This window comes from Cavia porcellus, unplaced genomic scaffold (genome assembly GCF_034190915.1).
Source record: "Cavia porcellus strain 051 isolate PalLab524CR breed Dunkin Hartley unplaced genomic scaffold, mCavPor4.1 scaffold_4, whole genome shotgun sequence".
Classification (NCBI taxonomy): Eukaryota; Metazoa; Chordata; class Mammalia; order Rodentia; family Caviidae; genus Cavia; species Cavia porcellus.
The window spans coordinates 60,659,895-60,683,102 of NW_026947487.1; the positions used below are offsets into that span (position 1 = coordinate 60,659,895).

The following is a 23,208-nucleotide window of genomic DNA, read 5'->3' on the forward strand; positions in this document are numbered from 1 at the left end:
TCCATCCTACTCTTCTGTTTTTAGACAGGATCTCATTAAGTTGCCCAGACTGGATTCAACTTTGGAATCCTCCTGCTTCAGCCTCCTACAGCACTATAATTATAGGCATACATCACCATACCTAGCTACAGAAACTTACTTGAATGCACTGTGAATATCAATATTATAACTCAGACCATTCTAGCTTTCCTACTTTGGAATGATAATTGACAGTCTCTAAGAAACTCCTGTTCTATTACCTAGAAGAAAACTGGAGTCCATTTTAGTCTCTATAATGCCATGTGATCACCCCTCTGGGTATGACAGAGACGTAAAGCACTTTCTTGCCTCCTCAGCAACTGTACGGCCATAACACCTGTTCTGCAGTAAATAGCATGGTGCCATGTTGGGGGGTGAGCACAACGCCTCCAGGGAGGGCATGAGAGACTGAGGGTAGGACTTTCATTAGGATCAGAGCTGGGAAATGCAGGCTGGGCAGAAACCGCATGGCCCCAGGAAGCCCTGGTGCATATCCCAGGTCGGGTAGTGTGGGAGGTTGGCTTAAACAACTGTACTGACAGTGGAAGGTTCATGAGGTTTAACATGGACAGATGCGCCAGGTATGGCACTTTCCAAAGGGGTCTTCCATGCTGGCCCCGTGGCAAACGCGACCAAAGTTGGAGAAGACTGAGTTCCAGCTTTCCCATCGCCCAAGACCCATCCCCAAAGAATTGAGAAAAAGGAACCATAAAAATTTCATTTTAATGATACAGAAATAGTATATAGTACATTTCTTTCCACAGCAGCACTTCGTTCATCTCTAAAAAGTTTAACAAAATTAAGGCTAAATCAGAGCAATCTGATAATAAAGGGGTATTTTATGTGGTGGTGTTCTTAAAGAATGTTTTCATAAGATGTTCTTCAGGCAAAAAAATTTAAAAGTGCTCAACAGGATACGAGAAATGGAAATGCAGTACAAAATGTGCTCCTTCGCCCTCCAAGAACCACAACACCCCTGGAAAGCATCAACAGGATTTGTTTTCATCAGTGTTTACAGCAAGACACTAAGACTTTGCAGAGTTAAAATTTCATAGCACAAAGCCATTTAATAATATAAAACCAAATGCAGTTCAGTCTCCAATATAATCCCTCAAGAATAAAAAAAAAAAAAAAAGTGAAAGTGAACAGGATTTAAAAGCACTGCAGAATTATATCTGAAGCCATGGTACTTAGGAAGATAATCCCTCTATCATGGGCCCTCCTCCCTGAACTGTTAGGAAAACACAGGAAGACCAAAGTATGGTGGGACAAGCATGGCCACTGCCCAAAGGAGCAGCTCTTCAGCCCTGGTCACGAGGGCCGCCCTTCATGCTCAGCCTTTGCTTCTTCACTATTCCAGGCCACCTCTGTCACTCCACTTCCTACTACTGCTTCCTGACTCAAGAGAAAGCCTTTACCTGCTCCAGGATTTATCTAAAATGAAGAGCTTCGCCCAGCCGCCCATCTCCTTCTCTCAGTAAAGACATCAGAAAGGAGAGGGGAGCAAGGCCAGCTCTCTGTGGGAGCTTCTGGCTCTGAAGTTCTCATCTGGGATGAGAGGGACAATCCCAGAAGTGTGGAAGCCTGCTTCCGCATAGCCCCCTGCTGTAAGAGCCCACCTTCGGGCTTGCTAGGGCCCAGTTTAACCCCCATGCCCCTCGCTTTAGGGAATTTAAGGACTCCGACCACTGATGGAGATTTGGGGTGGTGTTTACACAGCTGGCCCCTACGAGGTGGCTTTGTCTTTATTATAGACCTTGTGGCACATCTACTTTTCCAAGGATATCTTTCTTTATGATAAAGTGACTTGCTATTCCAGAGAAATATCTTACCACAAAATTTTACATTTTTCAACATAATGTAGCAGATAGGAGGAAACTGTTTTTTTTTTTTTTTTTTTTTCCTACATGAGAATTGTTTTTCTGTTTCTTTGGCTTCCAGAGCCTCAATTTCCCCTAAAGAAATAAGATAGAAGGAAAATTCTCGTATCAAATATCCCCTTAAGACTCATTTATGTTTCAAAAACTACTAAAGCTTTTAGGAAATTGTGGGTTGAGGCACACGTACTGAAATGCATTTCTTATTCAGTTAATATACAACAGATAACACTATGGTAAACACTCAATTACTCAAATTTATGTGGAACAGTTAACACAACCATGTAGATGATCACAAAAAGAGAAGGAGCCTTTGAAGTGTTCTGGTTCAGCAATTTCCACCCTGGCTGGTCAGAAGGATTGGAGGGTGAGAGTGTGACCAGCAAATTCCCAGCTCTGCATGAGGGTCAGGTCTAGCAGCCATGGCCTAGGATCTTAGAATTTGTACTGTTCTCCTATAAAATCCAATCCCCTCATTATAAAGAAAATGACATCCAAGTAATCAAGCTATCTAATAACACAGAACAGGTAACACAGAAAGGGTCTAGGTCTATTGCCCCCAATCCTTTCCCTTCCTGCAACACCACACTGCCTCCTGAAGCAGCCCAGAGCTGCTGCCTCTCACTGAAGCTAAGCAGGCTTAATGCATGCTCTGTACTAAGTTGTTTGGGAGCAGGGACCAGGTCTCATATGCTGTGACACAATCCTACATACCTAATCAATGTCCAATAAATACCTGATGGCAGCTTCTCAGTAAAGGTTTAATACCATATTCTCCATGCACATCTCGGCCTACAATCATTCAAACAGACGCAAAATTATCCAGCTGCACAGTGAGATTCAGCGGAGGAGGGGAACAACTCCAGAATCTATGAAGATGCCACATTCGAACAAACAAATTTGGAGGACAGCAAAAGTTCCATAAGACTAATTCCTATCTCCTCCCTCTGTTCACAAGTGATTGTATGTGAGAGAACAAATGAATCAGAGGACAGCAAGAACCTAACCATTTACTAAGCATTTGGCAAATAAAAAATTACAAAAATTCTAAAATGTTCTAAACAGAAAAACCTTAGCAACTGCAACAATTACACTAATTTTTAAATCATTTCTCTTGGTTTCCATTATGTTTCCCCAGTCTCAGAAAACATTCTTTTGAGGCTGGAGTCAGACTCGCTTAGAAAGCTGTTAGTAAGGGACAGGCCACATTTAGCATCTATAACACAGTTCTTTCTCTCTAGTCTCTGTCTCTCCCCCTACAACCTGTTCTCTCACATATAAACACACAAGAAACACACATGTATGTGTTTGGAGGTGGAGGAACATGACTTGCTGTATTGTAGCTATGAATCATGAATTTTGAATATATATGATGAAGAAAAATGATAATTAAAACGTTTTAACAGCCAATAGAATAATAGAGAAAACAAAACTGAAAGCTAAATAACTCAGCAGACACATGGAGCATCCATGTCAAGCAGCCCAGGCCTGACCGCGTCCCCTGGATACCACAGGCCCCGCTGGAAGGATCACGGAGTGACTGTCCAGAGGGACAGAGGGACAGGCAAGGGAAGAGGCTTCCCTGGACATCCTGGTGGTTCTCAGGAGCAGATAAGGACATAGTCTCCCTTCCCACATCTCTTCCCCAGTAATGAACTCCACCTGGACAGAATTTTGGATGAGACCCCTCCCACTAACAAGGGCCCCATCCTGTGGAATTAGAATCAAGCTAGTTTCTACATGAGAGCTGGCCAGAGATCTTCCCCACCTTGCATTTTGTTTTCTTTTCTACAGGAAAAAAAAAAAAAAAAAAAACAACACCTGTCTTCTCATTCTCTTCAACTATGAAGTCCAGGCTTACCTAAGTACAGGTGCCCAATCGCCCCTCCAGCTCACCTGCTGGAGCCACACTGGTCCTCACTCACCCGTTCTTCAGTCAACTGGACTTCAGATGGTCAGAGCTGGGACAGAACTGAGATACTGCATCCCATGCCCCATTTGTCCCTAGAGGCAGAGCCTGCCCCACAGTCAGGAGTCCTCAGCCTATGGGCCTCATCTAGTTATCACTTCATAGCCCAACATGAACAGGACAAAGCCTGGTTTTAAAAAAATCTACTTATTCACTTAAAAAAATTAGAAGGTTATAAGATGGAAAAGTTTTGTACCTTATTAGGATTTATAAAGCTAATAAATACTAGCCAAATGGAATGATAAAAACAAAGTATTTTTACAAAAATAACTGCAGGGTTAATAAAGACTCCAAGTTTTTTTTTAACATTCAATATTGTAGAGTCATATGCTATAATACATATGACATCTTTTCTGTCTTTCTGCAAGGTTACAGAGTCATTCCAAAAACACAACAACATCACAGAACAATACTCAAGGAATACACATTCCACAGTACTGACATTTATAACCTATGATTCTAGTCTACAACATCCACTGTGGCCTACACACACACTATGGAAATACCTAAGAAAACATCCATTTTCTACTTATTTAATCAGAGGGAGGATGAAGCTGCAGTTATCATCTCAATAAAATGGTTCAGATTATTATCTCAAGCAAAACCAAACTGAATTTACTAAGTGTACTGGCTGGCTGATCAGTTAAAATAACTGCCTTACTCAAAATAACAGATTTATTTAAAATAAGCTTCTTATTTATTTAAATAAAGGTTTAAATATCTAATATCTCTTCAGGGAAACATTAATGAGCAATTCTAGATGCCAAATTTTCCTGTGGACTGTATATCTGTGCAAGAATTTGTTATTTACTTATTACTCCATTTCATAAAACTTACTGTGCCTTGTTGCATAAAATAATCCCTAAAAACATCCTGTTAGTTGACAGTTACAATGACTGAAGAGCTTCAATTGCTAAATACCTTAATCCTCCAGGAAAAGTACATCAAAAATGGACATTTTATGACAGAATCACTCATTTATCTCAAAACTGGAACAAATAGAAAACAACACCATTAAGGGAATCTCAGTATTTTTCTGACTACTACTGCAGAAACACAGAAACTCAGCAGATTGCAGACATGCAGGAATCAGCAGCATAGAGGAAAGAATTAACAAGGCAAACTCAGTACACCTTTAACAGCTGGATTGAAAGTAAAACTCTTAATAAAACCAAATTATTTCTTCCTCACGGCAATCGTTAGCTACAAAGGAAAAATTATTTCATATGCTTGGTCCAGAAAAAAGAAACATTTATTTACATTCTCAGTGGACTGAAAGAGGTTTTAAACTGTCACAATTAAAATTTTATGCTTTCAAAAAATATCATATAATCAATGCAGTTAACTTAAAGCTTCAGGTATTATTTCATTTAGACTTCTTATAAAACCAACACAAACATACTTTCTAGAGTGCAAAATGCTTCTTATTAAATACTTCCGTAACACAAAAGCAACTGGTTTTGAAGCACAGGAATCCTTTTCTGAATTGCCACCACACAAAGACACCCACTGCCGGCAATGGGTGTGGAACACAACCACCAGCTCCAGGAAAACGCAACACCGAGGTTTCGTGCTCAGTCTCTCCGCCTCTGGCGATGAGCCAGCTATTTGTACAAGCTCATGGTTGGACTCTGGTACATGCACATATATGCATCACAAAGAAGTCTGCGAGCACAGCCTTGGATTCTCCTGGAGTCCAAGGAGTGCAGGTCCTCGGGAGACATCTTCAGGTACTCGCCCACTTCCGGGCAGGGCGTCACCTGGGGAATGTTGAAGCCATTCTGACCACCTATGAGAAGGAGGCAGAGAGCTTTTAGAGCAGTGACATTCTAAACACTCTCACTTTCAGCCCTGCACCCCCAAACTACTGTATGATCCTCTGATTTAGTAAAGGCTGACTTTTGAGATCTGAATGACCTGATTTTACTTTTGATTTCTACAAGTTAAAGGCTCCTTTACCACATAAAAGTTTTCTCATCTCTTGGCTTCTGAAAAGATTCTGGGACTAAGAATGAACGAAATTGGTAAAAGTAAACATATCCTGAGAAAAGCCTCAAACCTGCTCTCCAGGCTTCTCTCTTGTGTTCAATTTGGGAACAATGGAAAATACAGCATTCAGTACCTCACATTTCTACATCCCTTCCCAGACCCATCACCCCTGCACACTTCACCATGATACTGCCCAATGTGAAGCAGGCCTAGCGCTGTTAACGTCAAGTTTTAAGAGCAGGTGCATGCTTTCAGCATGGTTTGTTTTATGTGTCATCAGACTGTGCATCAAGATGCTCTGGTTTCAAGAAAAGCCCTTGAGGTTAGCCCTCCCCATGGCTTCCCCAAATGCCTTGCCTAGAATTTTAAGTCACAATGTCAACTGAGCAGGCACATTTACAGAGCTGGGGTGTGCTCCTTGAACATCTTAAAGCTGAGAAAAGACTGACAACTGTCTGGAGCTTGGCCTCTCGCCAAAAAATGGGCTACCACTAGGGAAAGGCCTTAGGTTTTTAGAGGACCACACCAAAGACCTCAAGGCTCTGGGCTTGAGAAATTCAAGAAGAGAGAGACACAGATGTCATAATTCCCAACTGTGCCAAAGACCAGCCCTAACCTGAGTGCCACAGAGGTCAAGGGAGCTGCCGTGACAGACCTGTGACTCCCAAAATTGTCTCACACTGCTGGTCCTCAGATGTATTAAATATGCGTAATGTCCTAGAGAGTACAGTTCATCCCCCTTTTCAGAGAGAGATAAGGATATTTACTTCTGGGCTTGGCTTTTGTCATTTCAAAGACAACAGAGTAGTATAAAAAAACAAAAACAAAAACCAAAAAACCTTATGAGATCAGAAAGTTAAATATCAGCTATGTGACTTTGGCTTTCATAACAGAAAAATGGGACATATTTCCATCTTTCAAAAATTTAGGTAAAATGACTAGTTGTTCTGCCAAAGAGGTTTCATATAACTGTGCTCAATAAAGCCTATTGAGTTTACATAAAAGAATGAGAGGAAGAGGAAACTTAAAATCTTTCTCAAATAAGAATGTCAGGACTCTATTCTTAATAAACAGCATATACATGTCAAAATAGCACAATATTATTCCCTATAATGTTGCTATGTTAAGGAATAATAACATCAGGATATTAGGCATTTCATGACTAAAAGCTGTGTCACCAAGATGTTCCTGAAAGGATTTTCTTGGAAAACAAAATATCTTATTACTCAGAACAGACAGTTCCACTAGGTACTATCCCACCAAAAACCCACAGGTTGCCACATGTGGAAGAAAGAGATTGGACACACCATCCCGGTCAGCCATGCTGTCGAAGAAGAGCCAGGCAGAGTCATCTTTCCCATACTTCACAAAGGCTACATAATGGCTCGTTTCTATGCAGAGCACAGCAAACAACTCCATCTTCTGGCAGGGGATGCAGCCGTGTCTCCAATCCCAGTCAGGCAGATCTTTGGGGAGTGACACTGGGTTATATTTATGATTCAACCTCTTGGGATGAAGGTGGACCTAAAAGGGATCATCAAGAGAACATCAGAAATGAGCCCAATGAAACGCTTCAAGCAGAGGGATTCTACTTTTAACAACATCCAGAGAAAACAAAATCCACAACAAACTGTTTCACTGATGTCTATCAGTCCCAGCGCAGAGGGAACACATAATATCATTGTATTATGCATTTCTAAAGCTAAGTACAAGTTAACGGGTTTTTAAAACCTGAACACAATCTTCATTACACACAACTTACTGTTCAACAACAGATAATCCAGTAAGTAAAGGCAGCTTACTTGAGTGTTACAGGTTTTACAAAACTGCTTGATCTTTCCAATAGAGATGTCTGGATCATCGTAACATTCTCTACATTCATACATCGCAAGTCCTCCGCAGATCCGGCACTGCCTGGGAGCTGGAGAGGGGGCAGGAAGCAAAGTTAAGGGGCCTTTCAAAAATGCACTCTTAGCCGGGCAAGGTGTGCACTCCTCTAATCCCTGAACTCTAGGAGGCTAAGGCAGAAGGATCAAAGATTTGAGCCCTCTCAGCGCAACTTAGCGGGACCATATCTCAAAATAAAAAAAGAGTTCCAGATATGCTTCAATTCCTAGCACCACAAAAAACAAACAAACACTCTTTTATTAAAAAGATAATGTTCATGGCTTCAAAAGAGTCTGTTCTCTTAAACTTCATTCTCTTAAACTTTAAGTTGGATTTTCCTAGATTTAAGGTATCATTGAAAACATTCTTTTTGACCAAATAGCTGCTTTTTAAACAATACATTTTAAAGTGTTTTCTCCTCTGATCATAAAATGTTCACTGATGAAAATTCAAAATACAAAAAAAGACTAAAGAATAAAACTGAAAGTATCTACAGTCTTAGCAAGAAAGAACTACTGTCAATATTACTATTAATTTTCTCCAATTTTGTGCCTGAATAGTTATATAACTGTATGTGTATGGGTATTTTAGAGCCAGATATTAAGTACCTATCAATGTCTGTACTTTTCACATAATGCTATACCATGATCATTTTCAAATACAATGGTCTTCAAAAACATGGATTTTAAGAGAAGGGTCATAGTATAGATACATAATTAATTTAACTACTGGCCTCTTATTAATACTTAGGTTGTTTCTAATTTCTTACGACAATAAGCATATGTACAAACAAAATATTTATTTTAATCCCTAATTTTTTCAGAATAATTTCCCAGAACTAAATTATTGGCTTGATATTTCTCAGCTCTTCAGGTACTATATTGCTTTTTCGAGATATTACATCTATGATCAGTGAGAGTGGCCTGACAGACCAGTTCTAAAAAACAAACAAAATAATATAAAAAATGGTATACTTACTGTCTTCAAGTAAATCTGTTATATTTAATTCCAAAGAAGGAAAAATTTTTTTAAATAATTTAAAGTCTTTCCCAAATCGAGGCATCTGAATAATCAGACATGATGGCGCCTGCAAAGAAAGAGACAGAAAGACATATTTTTAGAAGAAATCAAAGTGCTGAGAAAAAAATGTTCCCCCTATGGAGCTGAAATAGTCACCTCTGTCAAAGCAAGCACTTTCCACCCAAATGCTGATGGCCCAGAAAACAAGAATGACTGAGAGAATGTGGAGTGCGTAGCCAAGGCAGCCAGGACCACCCCTCTTCTAGCACGTGCTTACTGAAATTGTAAGACACTCTGAAGACAGCAAAAAGGAAACACGTTCGCATCATTTATTCATTAACAAGCCAATCGAGTGAACTGACTGACATTTTGCCTCTTCAAGAGCAGGAGAAAAGTAAATACTCTCTTTTGATATATTGGGATAATACATTTGGATAAAATGACAATTTTTTAAATGCAGCTTTTTATGTTAAACTACTTTAGGGGTCTCAAGTTACAATTTAGCTTTGTGGGTTTTGGCACCAAAATTCTAAAAAGGTCAAACTTAAGTCTAATGCACTTTCTACATGGACAAAGTTTAAATACTTCACATTTTTTTAGAATTGTGTGTTTTAACAGCTAGTCTCAGTTGGTTCAACTCAACAGGCACTGACTGTTAGTTCTCTTAAGAGTTCTCCAGACTTTCACATAAACACAGTGACACTAACCTCTGCAAATTTCAGGTTACTGTTGATAAATGACCATTCTAATAACTGCTGAATTGTAGGAACTCCAACTTTCTCGTTTTTTTCCATAAAAATCTGATAGAAGTAACAATCTTGTACTTTTTGACCTGCTGATCTAAGAACATGCAGAGAACACATGTGACTTAGTTATTAAATTATTAAAACAGAATGTGAACTTGTTCTAGCAGGATTTGAGAACAGCAAACCCATAAAACTAATGGAGCAACTTCATCAGGTGGTCTGGACAATGGCAGAGAACAAAATTCAGGCGAAATAATTAAATATATTTATGCACAAGACCATATATGATTTCTTGTTTTAGTTTTTATTTTGAGAAGTTCTCTTGGTGGCCGGAAGAAAAATTATGGAATAATACAAGAAGCACTGTGTGAACAGTAATAACCAGAAGCTAAACTCAGCTCAACCTCATCGTCAAAATCTGGAAAGTAGTAAACTGCATTACATGGTTGGAGAAAGTAAACAAATGCCTCACATGACTACAGAACATCAGAAAATCTTCTAGATCCAACTTTTTTTTAAATGAAGATCTCTAGAAGAGGGAACCAAAGAAGTGTAGACTCCTCAGCAAATCAAGAGCAGAGCAAGGTATGATATCAAAATACCATTATTTTTCTACAGAAGCCTAAAGTGTAGAAAAATAGGTAGCAGAGGAAATTAAAAGAGCAAGAAATAACAGACATAAATAGTGACAATAGCAATAACGATGGTGGCTGGAAGAGAAGGGATAGTGGCTGACGGGAACACTAAGCTGCATACTCAGAGAAAGGACCAGAAAGATGGACTAGGAGGACATGCACAGCTTCAGGACACAGGCCACCAGAGTGCAACAGGGGAAAACAGCCTCTAACACCTCACTCCTAAGTCACAGAAGGCAAAACCCTACAGAATCACAATGAAGCTGGCGCATCACGTTGAGATGTTCTCCACTAAGGAAAACCCAAGAGTAGAGAATGGATTCACTTCACAAGAAATGGATATTGCTGAGAAGACAAAAAGTGCTCATGATCTGTAGCTTTGTACTATCTACCTCTGTGACATAGACTGTAATGTACAGACACTAAATTCTGCATGGGTTCTGGGCTACCCAGCACCACTGAACATAGCACAGTCACGACATATCCAAGTAAGAATGCCCACACTGTGCTCTGGAACACAACCCAGAAAGTCCTCTGCTTTGCTTCTTGACTGCCGAGGTTATTCCACTTTTTTTCTTTTGCCTGCCTCCCATTACTATCCTTTCTTGTTAGTAACTGTTCTTGAGGTTCACTTTATCCAGTACATACACAATTATTCACTATGATTACATCATTATCATTGTTTTTTAAATGTTAAGGTCTAATTTATCCAAATTTACCAATTTCTTGATTTTTCCCTGTTTTTTGTTTTGTTTTGTTTTTTGGTCTTTTTTCATTTTTATCGGTACTGGGGATCGAACTCATGACTGCCTGCTTGCAAGGCAGGCGCTTATGCTGCTGAGCTAAATCCCCAGCCCCTTTTTCCTTGTTTCTTACATCCCACTCCTTCATTCTAAATTCAGTTTGTCTTACTAAAGTACATCTTAGAATATATCTCTGAGTGGTAATTTAGTCCTGGTTCCTAAGGAATTCTGTGTATTTTTATTCTTAGAATTTAAGTCTGTGGACAATTCTGAAAATCTCCTGAGATGCTACTGCTTCCTTATTCTCTCTAGAACCTCCTTAGGATCCACAGCTCACATTTGCTCTCCGGAAGCCTCATCCTCTTGCCCTGCATCAGGGTACACACTCTGTCCCTGCGAATGCTACTTGTGCCTGTTTTTTAGTTGATGCCATTGGTCGGATTTGCTTTTATCTCCCAACAGTATTTGCTTCTTCTTTTGTCTCTTCAGGCATTTAAAAATATAACCTCCTCTAAACTAATTTATGATTTCCCATTTTTAAGGCACTGGTCCTCCACAGGTTCCATCAGCTGACTCCCTGAGTCAGGAAGACAGGGCAAGGCAAGTAAGATACCTGGGGAGAAGAAAGACTAACTTAAAATACCTTCTTAACCTCTTCAAACAGTAATTCAACATAAGAAAAGGCTGCTTGGTGATGGGGTGGCGTGGGGACAGGCGACCCCTCAAGGAGTGTACCAGCTCTGCAAGGCCCTTTCCAAAGGCCCCAGGGACCTCAGACTGAGCAGTGCCTGCCCCTTCTCCGAGCACCTCAGAAAAGCACAGCGCTATTCAACCTATGCTAATATTGAGAGGGATTGCATCCCTTAGGCATGGTGCCTTAGAAAAGTAAAACAGATGAAAACAACCGTTTCAAGTATCTGGAATTTATTACTTTAAAAGATGAAAAAAAAACCTGACCTTTTTCTCAACTTCCTGCTAGTTGTCCTATATCACGTATTAAATATATCTTTCCTTCCCAATTTGTGTTTGAAGGCTGACTTCTAAGTTACTGAAATACTACTGAGCTTTCTATTCCATTCTATTGATCGATTCTTCTAATTTTATACCTGAATCAAACACTATTGCTTTGCCTTTTAAGCTTGAAATAGAATTCTTTTTTTAAAAAAAGTATTCTTCATCTACCTCATTTTATAGAGAACTCTAACATCACTTCCCTTTCCTGAGTTTAAAAAAGGTAAAGGTTAAGATCTGCTTATCTGCCAATTATTTTATAAAATATTAGCATCATTAAAGTATCTAATCTTCCTACCTAAAATACAATGTGTCACATTAATTGAATTACCTTTTTTGCCCTGTGTCTTCAAAACTCTATCTTCATAAAATTGATCGCATAGTATTTTACTTCATTAAATACAACATTATTCTTTTTTCCCATTTTAAAGTAATTCTAATCGTTTCTAGGCAATTCTCAAGGGTTTTCCAGGTCCACCCAAGACTATTACCAATTTTGACCAGATGATAAATAAGTGTACCTGGTGTTTATGTATCATGTCTTATTTCCTCCTTTAGAACATTCTGTACAATATACAACTACAACTGTGGCACTCTCCCCTCTTCCTTCCCTCTTCTTGCCCATCTGCTCAACACTGGAATGGAACAACGTCACCTAAGACACAGAGGAGAGCAGCACTTGTCTACAGTTAAGTTTTTAAGGAAACAGGATAGTATATTAGCAAGGTTTCCCACAGAGAAATACAGGTTTAAATGGAGACAGGTCCACCATTAAGGCAGTTATACTAAACTACCTGAAAAACTCAGCATCTAGAATATATCACTAAGAAGTTGTCTGCATTAAACTCAAGACTTTCCTCCACTTGGCAAGAAAAAGACTAAGTTACAAAACTTAGAAAAAGAGAGCTAAAGCCAGATGTGGTGGACTGTGCCTGTAATCTCACGATTTGGGAAGCTGACACAAGAAGATCGCTGTTCAAAAGTCAGGTTGAGCTACAAAGTGAGTGCAACAACAGCCTGAATTATATAATGAAACCCTGTCTCAAGAAGATAAAACAAAAGAGCTAGTTTAAGACTAACTTAATCCCTTAAGTGATAGGTAATCAAAAACAATGTTCTCATAGTGTTTAACTACATTAGAACAAGATTCCTTTTAAATGATCATTAATTAAAATTATAAAAATACTTACATGCTTTCATAAGAAAATGAACTGCAATAATATTTGTTACTGGGGTTAAAATTAAAAGCACAAATTTACATTGACTTTGTTCTTCATTAAGTATGGCACTATAGAAAGATCAACAATGACAATTAATTTGCATTTATAATTACCTAGCATAATTAACAGCCCTAAAGAAATACAATAGTAAGGAAATCATTCCCACTAAATAGCAGCAGTAAAATAAAGATGGTATACTTTACCAATGTTTCTATTTATTGATTGATTGATTTTATTTTTGGGACAGGAAATCGAACTCAGGGCCTTGAGCTTGACAGAAAAGTGCTGTGCCGCTGAGTTCCATCCCCAGCTCCAATGCTTCTATAACAATTTAAAACTTACCTAATTTTTAATAATGGTTCTACCCTTAAAATGTGGTGAAATAGGATATTTAAAAATTCTTCAGGATCTAGAAGAAAATTAAAAATTAAATAAGTCACAGGCAAAACTTTAAAATTATTCTAGTCTTTAAAACTCATTTTATACTGAATTCAACTTCATTCACTCAGTATTACCTCAATTAAAAGCATAGTTTTCAAGATTTCCTGATAAAGGAAAGCAACAAAGGATATTTGCATGGCCTGAGAAAGTTCTGTGTTCCAATTCTGTTATAACTTTATTGCATTTGAAAGGTATAATGATTCACATAGAATGAAACAATTTCACTTTGGGCAGTTAAGATAAGCGGGACAAAACTTGAAGTATGCCCTGAATTTTCTTACTGTTAAGTAATTATCAAGCCTCTTAGCTTTACAATTGGTTAAGTACACTGCTAACAACTTCAAAGTCTCAGGCTGAATCTTTGCATAAATCCATTAGCTATGAATACATTAAAACCCTAACCATAAACTTAATCATAGTTGGCTGTTTAATAATGCTCTCTACAAGAAAAGCTAAGTGGGAAACAGACTACTCAATGCATCCCTTCACCACAGAAAGAGAAACAACTCAATATCACTACTGCAAGGAAAGGAAAGAACTTTTGACTTATTCATTTTAATACACTAGAATGAGAGCAACCTCTTAAAGAGGTTCATTCTTGTACATCACTGGATTTTTAGAAAAGAAAAAGAATTTACAGAACAGACAGAAAGATGTGTATCACATAGGAAAAAGTTCTTTCTTTTGTGGTTTGTTTGTTTGGGAGTCCTGGGAATCTGAACCCAGCACACCAATAGAGTATTCTACCACTGAGCTGTATCCCTGGGCCCCCATTCTAACTTAAAATTTAACCACAAAATTATACATTTTAACTAGTAATTTAGCATTTTACAAGGTTTCAAGTTTTTTCAATGCATATGCTATAAAGGAAGATAGTCACCTTTTTCTTCAGAGGTAAATCCTGATGCAGCCTCAACTTTTTCAAGTATTTTCCTAAGTTTCATAATTTTTGTGGCACATACATATCCATATCTATGTTAGTAAAAAAAAAAAAGCTGAGTTAACTGGTACTGGCATATATAATAAATTATGTAATACATCTTAACAATGACACATGTAACTCCAACATGTCATATGTTAATAGACTAGGCAATTATTTTGAAGAATACAATTATAGACTTCTTATTGAGATTTCAACAATTAAAGATGTAGTACTAGAATTATCCCAGACACTATTATATACTTCAAATTAACTGTCATATAATAATACAAAAAATATTTTTAAAGTTTATGATGCTTAATTTCTTAACTATTTACTTTGTAAAATAGAATATACCATTTTAAGAGAGAAAGTTCTTTTCATACCAATGGATGAAACAGTTACCAAGGTAAATGAGAAAATGAACTGGTGAGAGACTGAAAATCTACAATCTGCAACCAAATCAAACAGCACCATTATGCCATTTTCTCTTATCTTTGAGTACAGGACACATCCAGTAAGCTCAATGTCAACCCCTTACAAAACTCTACTACGAGTGGCTCCAGAAGAGCCACTGGCCTAATAAGGACAAATGAGAACCACCACTGGCCTAATAAGGACAAATGAGAACCATTTCATCTTATATGTTTTTATACTGACCATTAATTATTAACTCTCTTCAACAACATATAGCATCCATTACTTACTACGCTAAACTCTTATCCACTGGGATTACAAAAGGTGTAAGGTGAGAAAGACATAAGTTTGTGGTGGAGACAGCAAGATTTCAGTGTGACCACAAAGCAAAAACAGAAATGTGGGTGCTGCAAACATATATTTTACTATAACGGAATATGGGCGTAACTCACAGTAGCTGAGCCTGGGGAAAGCAAAAACCCATCAGTGTCATTCACCCATTTGGCAGATGCACAGCAAGGTATGTACAGGAACTCCACAGCACAACAGGTGAGTTTTATCCATGAAATGCTCACTGCTAAATTTCTGCACATTTAGGTTTTGTTTAAGAAAAACAAAATTTTATTTTTATTTTTCTGGTAGCCCAATTCAGTAGAATAGCACATGAAAAACCAGATCTGCAAGTTTTGGAGGAGGTCAAAAGTGAGTCATTAGAATACTCATACACAGAAGACGAAGATGACAATGACTTTGACTTTGGCCATATGAGCCAAAAATGATGCAAGAACTGACCAAAGGCAGAATAGATGTTGTTGATGAGTTACACAACAACCATGACTGCTCTCAAAACACAAAACATTGGCCAATGGTTTTATGAGACCCTAAAAACATGTGGCATATACAGTTTAATAGTTTATAAGGAAAATCTAAATGCAAAATACCACAAAGAAATTTTCTTAGAAGACTGGGACTGGAAGTCATAAGAGATCATTTACAGTGGAAGAAAAACAAAAGGTTTCTGCACAGGGACCTATGCAAAAAAATTGTGGAGCACAGTGGTGAGCTGACAAGTGAAGAGGCAGGTCCAGCATCAACAGACCTACTGTGCCAACAGGAAAACCAAAAAGATGTCAACTATGCCCTACAAAGAAGGAAAATAAAACATACGTGCTACCAGTGTAGGTGATACTCATGTACAGAACATGCCATTTTCACATGTGAAGACTGCTTTGGGTGTGACAGGTGATGCAAAGGTTATTTCTGTGGTAAACTTTTGTTTCTATTTACATTGTAGTTCACACAGGCATTTATTTCTGATGCTACCTTTTAGGTCTTAGAAGCAAGCAAACAACTGACATGAAAATTAAAAATCTATTCTAACTACTCATTATATACTTAATATTTGATTTTATTGATATCTTCTTTTCCTGCTAAGGGCATGTTGTTCAATAAAGAAACTCCTGACAAAAGAAGAACATAAGAAAAGAGACAAGAATGGCCGCACAGGAAAGGAAAGCTAAGCACATGTGCTATCCGTGTGAGTGAGATAAGTACATGGAACATATGGTTGTCATGTGTGAGGACTGCCTTGGATATGACAAGTAAAGCAAAGATTAATTTTGTTGTAGAGTTCTATTGGTATTTTCACTGTAGTTGATATATGAATTTATTTTTGATGTTACCTTTTAGGTTTTGTAAACAAGTACACAGCTGATGTGAAAATGTTGACGTTCATTCTAAACATGCAAAACATATTAAAAATTGAAACTTTTTATTGATATTTTACACACTGTACAATATAACAAGAACCTCCTAACAAAACAGCAAGAACTGCAAGATGCCAGGTATGTCCTGAAAAAAGGCAAGGAAAGCAAAACACATGTGCTTTCAGTGTAGGTGATATGCATGTATGGCTCATGCTGCTGTCAGGCGTGAAGATTGCTTAGGTGTGATAATAGAAGTAAAGATTATTTTCTTGTAGAGGTACGTTGTATTTGCATTGTAGTTGACATAGGAATTTGTTTCTGTTATTTTTTTGAACTTTGTACACCAAAAAACAGTTGTTGAAAAATTCTCCTTTTTTATAAACAATAAATATTTTAAAATTTTGATACTTTTTTCCAGTTACTCACTAGTTAATAAAGTAAAATTCATAAAATTAAAATAATTTATCAACTGATATAATCTAAAGTATAAATGTGGGAATTATACACTCATACAACATTCCTTTATGACAAAGTTGGTTATTATTAATGGGCTTACAGTGTTTTAGAAAGAAGAGAGAGGGTGGTAACATGCCTCAGAACAGTGGTGGCACACAGAGCCTTCTCTGATACACATAAGCCAAGTCACCCCATGTGTTTTTTGTAAACTAAAACTCAGTACTCAGGTTTAATTGCAGTGTTGGCACATTACAGTAAGTGAGTTTTGGATTGCAGTTTGGGCATTCAGTCACCAAAAAGTTCACCATTTCTGCCTCAGAGTTTCGAATTTGACTTGTCTTGTTCTAGCATCAATTATTTGGGAGGAAAATTAAAAGTTTTTTAAATATCTGCCTAAGATCAAATAATGTGAAAATCAACAATCATAATTTTCATAACACTTAAGATTATAGAATTTAAGAAAAATAAGCAGTACAAGTGGGAAAATTTATTCATTTGTAGTTCACTTTCCTAGTCATGGGATACAGTAGGCCATTCAAAATGCTCGTTAAATTTCAGAGTTTTTTTAGTCAGTATCTTGTATCTATCTTTAGCTTTAATTGTTAAATACAAAAAGTACGTCACAAAATTTAACTTAGTATGGTCTATAAATTAGAGTTTGCTCTCTGTTCCTGAATGAACAAAACTATTTTATGAATTATGACTATAATTCTTCACAGTTTAAAATTTATAATGTGACATCATCAACATCACCAGTACCACTTATCAAGTTTTACAGATGGTCTCTGTCACTTGTGCTTGTACTATTACAAATAGCTCCTATGACCCAAAAAGTAGACATGCTTATAATTCCTAAACTAGAAAACAGAAGAATCACCTGAGTAAAGAAGAAGGAACAAGGCTTCAATATGTTTCTTTAGACAAAAAAAATTCTACTAAAATATAAACAGAAATGTTAAACAGTAGTCATTCTATAAATGAATAGTTTCTCTTATTTCTTTTCTTTCAGATAAAATTCAGTTTGCGAAACCAAACTACAGAACTCCTATTAATAAGTATGATTACTGCGAGGGGTAATACTGAACAGATTACCTCAAAAGATAAGAAGCCTAAGTACTACAAATCAACTTCTCTAAATCTCCTGCAACTGCTAACTTGTAGTATACTTCACCAAAATGGTTTAAGTCATTTCATGGAATATACTATGTTCCATATATCAGCTAAGCTTAAGAATTAAATAACCAATGAAAGAACCTAAGTTAAAAGAAAAAAAAAAACAGTACTTTGCCATGAGCCCTTTCACCCACTTCTGTATTACATGAAAGCAGGGCATAAATCAATTCCTGTATCAGAAAAGAGCAAACAGAATATCTAAAGGCAAAACATGTATCGTCTACTTACATTCTCAGAGGATTAACAATTTCTGTCCTCAGTAGCTCTTGTGTTTCACTATAGTACTCTACATCATTCTTTTCTTTGGGCCTAAGTAACACAGTGTCCAGAACAGAACTAAAAGCAAATAAGCTGCAAGATAAGAACAGTATTTTTTCTCATGTTACAAACATGCCATTTGTTAGGAAACTGATTCTAAAAAGAAGCTAAGTCTTGCACATACATTAAGTGTGTACTTGCATGTTTTTCATGAACGTAGGGACTAAGAGCCTTGTAAGGATTCCCATATTTCAATTATCAGGGTCTAGAGAGCTTTTCACAGTGGGGAGAAAACAAACATCAAGAAGGCAAACTATAGATTGACAGTGTTAAAGGATAAAAATATGCCCAAGTGTATTAAGAAACCAAACTTCTGGGTAAAAGTTAAAAGAGGGCCACAAATCTGAGTCACACAACAACCATGGGAGGAAGTGTGGAAATTATTTCTCAGAACAAACACTATACCATAACTCCTTTCTCTCTTTCTATACCTTTGCAAAGTCCTAAAGTTCTTTAAAATCACTCATGAATGACTAACAGCTGAAACTTGGTAGTGTGAAAGAAAAGAGAACCTGATTTTTATCAGGAAATCTGAAGAATATTCCATTCATGCTACAAGGCCTGTTTATGTCAGCATACCGGGAGACTGAAAGTACTATGCCAACAAAATGGCTCACCACCATCATTTTTTCCCCTGCTTTGCAAATGTGAACATCCCATATTAACATCCCATATTAACAACAATACAGTGTACTTCCTAATTACAACAACACAGAGTGCAGGACTGGCCAGTTATCTCAGTTTAACTAGTACCGCACAATCCTCAGAGCCTCAAGACTCTACCTTCAATCTTCAGAGCCTAATGATGCTTGTTTGCCATGTTAAGTTGTTCCATTTTGGTTTTGGGGGGGTTTTTTGTTTTGTTTTGTTTTTGTACCAGGGATCAAACTCGTGACCCTGTGCTTGCAACGCAGACACTTATGCCACTGAACTAAATCCCTGGCAAGCCGTTCCATTTTTGGAAAAAAAACTACATATATGAGGGCAACGGTAATTCTATTAAAACATTTTTAAAATAAAGTCATTTTATGATCACCTCTACCTACTAAAATAGGGCACACATCAACCAGTAAGTCATTTTTTGCTATGTGCACAAAGATACCGTATTTACTCATTTCAGATGCCCCTGGTGTATCTGTCCCACATGTATTACCATCCTTTACCCCTTACTCATTATTCACTGCTTTACTTTTTATACTGGCTTCTTAGATGGAGAAATAGATATAGATATGCCAAGTTCCCAAAGAGTATATTATGGAAGGTGAATCTCCCTTTCCTGATCCCCATCCCCAGTTCCCCTTCTCAGAAGCAGCTGGCGATCTGTCTCACATACAGACATACAAGCACACACACACACACACACTCTCTCTCTCTCTCTCTCTCTCTCTCTCTCTCTCTCTCTCTCACACACACACACACAAACACACACACACACAGAGGTACCTGTCCCCATTATAAACTCACCAAAATAAGGTGGAATCTAAGTAACAAGAATTGTAATGACCCTGGATACCTTTCTTCTTTCCAATCATTATCTCCAAACCTTCTTTTTCCATTTTTGGTGGAGTGTTTTCTTCTACCACTTCACTTAAATAACCTCCAAATGCTGAAATGATAAAAATGAAAAGAATTCTTTTAAATTATTACAGCATACATGTCTTCATTTTAAAATATCTTTTGGTTTGTTGATGCAAAATTTGTTTTTCAACCTTTGGTTAACTGCTATTCAGCCTATATTATAAAAAATGCTATTGTTCATTTTCAATCTCACTTCATCCACAATTGCAAAAACACGTTAGAGTATTAGGTAATGTGTAAAGAGCATCTGTCAAAGTAAAACATATTGTTTCCATTACATTTTATTATTTATCCAAAATGCTTCATTTTCAAGTCTGAAAAAAAAATCCAAAGTGTTACCTCAAGATTACAAAAAATGTTCTTCATAAAGATGCATTTTCTATTTACACCTGCTTGACCTTTGAGATGCTGCACCACTACTGTCCAGAACTGGAAGGGACAGCATCATGAAACTGCCCCCCATTCCAAGTGATGGGGACAGTCGCTTGTATTCATCAAGCTAAAGGCTAATTTCTTGATGGGACATGCTGACAGAGGTACTTAACAAAATGAGGAGGGAATCAGTGCAAAAAGAGTCATATTTCAATTTCTACTTTACATGCTCCTGAAAATTAAATGCTTAGTCAACAGGACAGGCAAAAACATAACCTATTTCTCACTTTTCCTAACTAATTCTCTTAAAAGGTCTAGTTTGAAGAATATTTGCAAAATAAAAAATCATTTAAGCACTGTACCATTCCTACTGTAAAATGGTATGAAATGGAATCCCTTCTTATTAGTAAATAAATGGAAAGCATCCCCTACCTAAGGAGTTGCAGCGCTCGATCTGATTGGAGACAGGCTGCAGGGACGCAAACCTAGAGTCTGGCCTGCAGCTCTTCAGTTTCACGAACAGCGCCTTCTTCAGAGCACAGGTAAAATACCGAGTGCCCCTAAAGGTTCCATCTGTGCAGCCTGCACATTCATCCTCCTGCAAAACAAAAGCTTCCATATATATAAATATATATGACTTTAGAAAGACAGCACTCAAAGAACTTAGGTGTTGAAGATGTGTTCCTAGATTCCCCTTTCTCTGAAATCTCTCTTTATCTATGTACTGTGAATTATATCAAGAAGGGATTGGTGCCTTCGTCCACAGCCAATAATTTAACAGTGTAATTCCTTAATCCTGCAGGAGGTCCTTAATGCATTCCTTCCAGAATGTATGCCGGTCTCTTCCTTACTTAACTGAATTTCCTGTACCATTTTCACATGTAGCAAAATGAGGGATGAATTGGGAAATGCAGCTCAGTGTTACAGCACTTGCCCAGAATACACAAAGCCCTGGGTTCCATCCCCAGAAATATAAATAAATCAGTAAATGAAACTGAGTGGAATGAGGAAGATAATTATTTTAACACACATACTCTCTCTCCCTCCCTCCCTCCCTCCCTTTATACACTAGTATGGAAACAAACAAGCAAGCAAAAAACCATAACCCAAGAAATACAGGCTAAATGCATCCATATTTTCCTCTCCTGATTGTGAAATGTTGATGAACTCCAAAGGGAAAATCTTTCCCTCTACCAAGAGCTCAAAAGATCTGTACATATTTAGGTGGTTAACTTTAAAGTCATAATTGATACATCATTGTGGAGGAAGAAGCTGAGGAAGGAAAAAGCTGTTAACAGCTGTTACTGCATTCCATTTAATAAAAGGAATCTAAATACATTCACTTAAAAGCCAATTCTTATTCTCCCAATATAGACTAAATAACATTAAAATAATTTATCAAAAGCTTAAGGAGTGGCAAAGAAAAGCCAGGCTACACAGGAAAAATATTTTTCTCTAGTCACGGCTTTTCTGACAAATACAACAGTTTGCCAAAAACAACAACAACAAGAAGAAAACCCCAAGACCCAAAGACACACACACACACACACACACACACACACACACACACACGCGCGCGCGCGCGCGCACGCGCGCGCAGGAAAAATCTTCACAAAACTCAACATAGAAAAGAACCACATTTTATAGGTGAAATTAAATTACCAGTTCCAGTCCAGCTAGTACTTCATTGAGCCCTGGTGGCTGACCAATCCAGCGGATGACCCCATAAAAAGGAGGATTCTCCTTCACTTCAGCCAGTGAGCCCACTTCGAGCCCATGTGAGTTACCGGAGGACACAGGCAAAGGCGGACTCTCCTGCACAGGGGCACTGTTCAGCTCACCCATCACAGACTGCACCGACAGTGAGAGTGGACTGTGACTCATACTGCCATTGGTGTTGGGCATCTTTGTCAGACTGAAGGGCAAAGAGTGAAATCTGTTCTCACTGGACAAGGAGTTCATGGAAGGAGGCTGCAGCGGTGGTGAAGAATGTCCAAAGTCTGGAGATAACTCTGTAAGTGACTTTGCAGGATCTTCTGCAACTTTAAAAAATTATTCTTAATTAGGGAAATTTGTCCAAGAATAGTGGATATGCCTTACATCTCTAAAAATCAATACATAGATCTAGTTCAACTGTCCACCTGACCTCTCTGCTAGGATTCTTACATGTACTAATTTATTATCCCTACAATAGTGTTCTTGCTTCTCTTTCTCAACTCCAAACTTTCCTACCTCAATCAATGGAACCCTGTAGGGCGCCACGCTACCGCCCCGCTGCTGTCTCCCTGCCTCTCTCTTATATGGGCACATAGTGTGCCTACATCAACCATGATCCTCTCCTACTCACATCACATACACGGACGTGATGATGAGCCACCAGAGATCACCCCGTAGCCTCTTCCTGTCCCACCACCCCGCCCTTGCCCTATAAAAGCTGCGATCACTTCCTCAATAAACGAGACTTGATTGGACTTCCTCAATTTGTCTCTGTCTCTCTTTGTCTCTTGCCCTGTCTTTGTTAATCCCTGTTCCTCCTCCAGGTGGTTACCCCACAGATTGACCCGCGGGCTGGGTCGGAACCCAAATGTAAATTTTTGGAAATTCATTACTGATTGGCATTACCTAAGATATATTCTTTGTCTTTAGTTAATTAAGATAGAAATCAGTACAAAAAGATGTCAAAAACTAAGAATCAATTCTAAATAGCCTATGG

General features: G+C 37.9%; 1 protein-coding gene across 9 annotated transcripts in view; it reads right to left on the bottom strand.

Annotated features, from left to right (window-relative positions):
- Nucleotides 1-722: 722 nt before the first annotated feature.
- The window catches only part of Cyld (CYLD lysine 63 deubiquitinase), a 58,478-nt gene continuing 35,992 nt past the window's right edge, over nucleotides 723-23,208 (bottom strand). For 7 of the 9 annotated variants that reach the window (XM_023560632.2, XM_063247135.1, XM_005007119.4 and 4 more), the window contains 11 exons: nucleotides 22,158-22,537; nucleotides 20,928-21,093; nucleotides 20,010-20,151; nucleotides 18,456-18,578; nucleotides 14,437-14,528; nucleotides 13,458-13,524; nucleotides 9,468-9,600; nucleotides 8,719-8,827; nucleotides 7,656-7,774; nucleotides 7,161-7,377; nucleotides 723-5,653 (listed from right to left, as the gene is read on the bottom strand). In XM_023560632.2, the coding sequence (XP_023416400.1) occupies nucleotides 5,469-5,653; nucleotides 7,161-7,377; nucleotides 7,656-7,774; nucleotides 8,719-8,827; nucleotides 9,468-9,600; nucleotides 13,458-13,524; nucleotides 14,437-14,528; nucleotides 18,456-18,578; nucleotides 20,010-20,151; nucleotides 20,928-21,093; nucleotides 22,158-22,537 (1,733 nt within the window). In that variant the 3' untranslated portion in view covers nucleotides 723-5,468. The remainder of the gene's footprint in view (nucleotides 5,654-7,160; nucleotides 7,378-7,655; nucleotides 7,775-8,718; nucleotides 8,828-9,467; nucleotides 9,601-13,457; nucleotides 13,525-14,436; nucleotides 14,529-18,455; nucleotides 18,579-20,009; nucleotides 20,152-20,927; nucleotides 21,094-22,157; nucleotides 22,538-23,208) is intronic. The other 2 variants (XM_063247134.1, XM_063247132.1) reach the window with 1 other exon arrangement.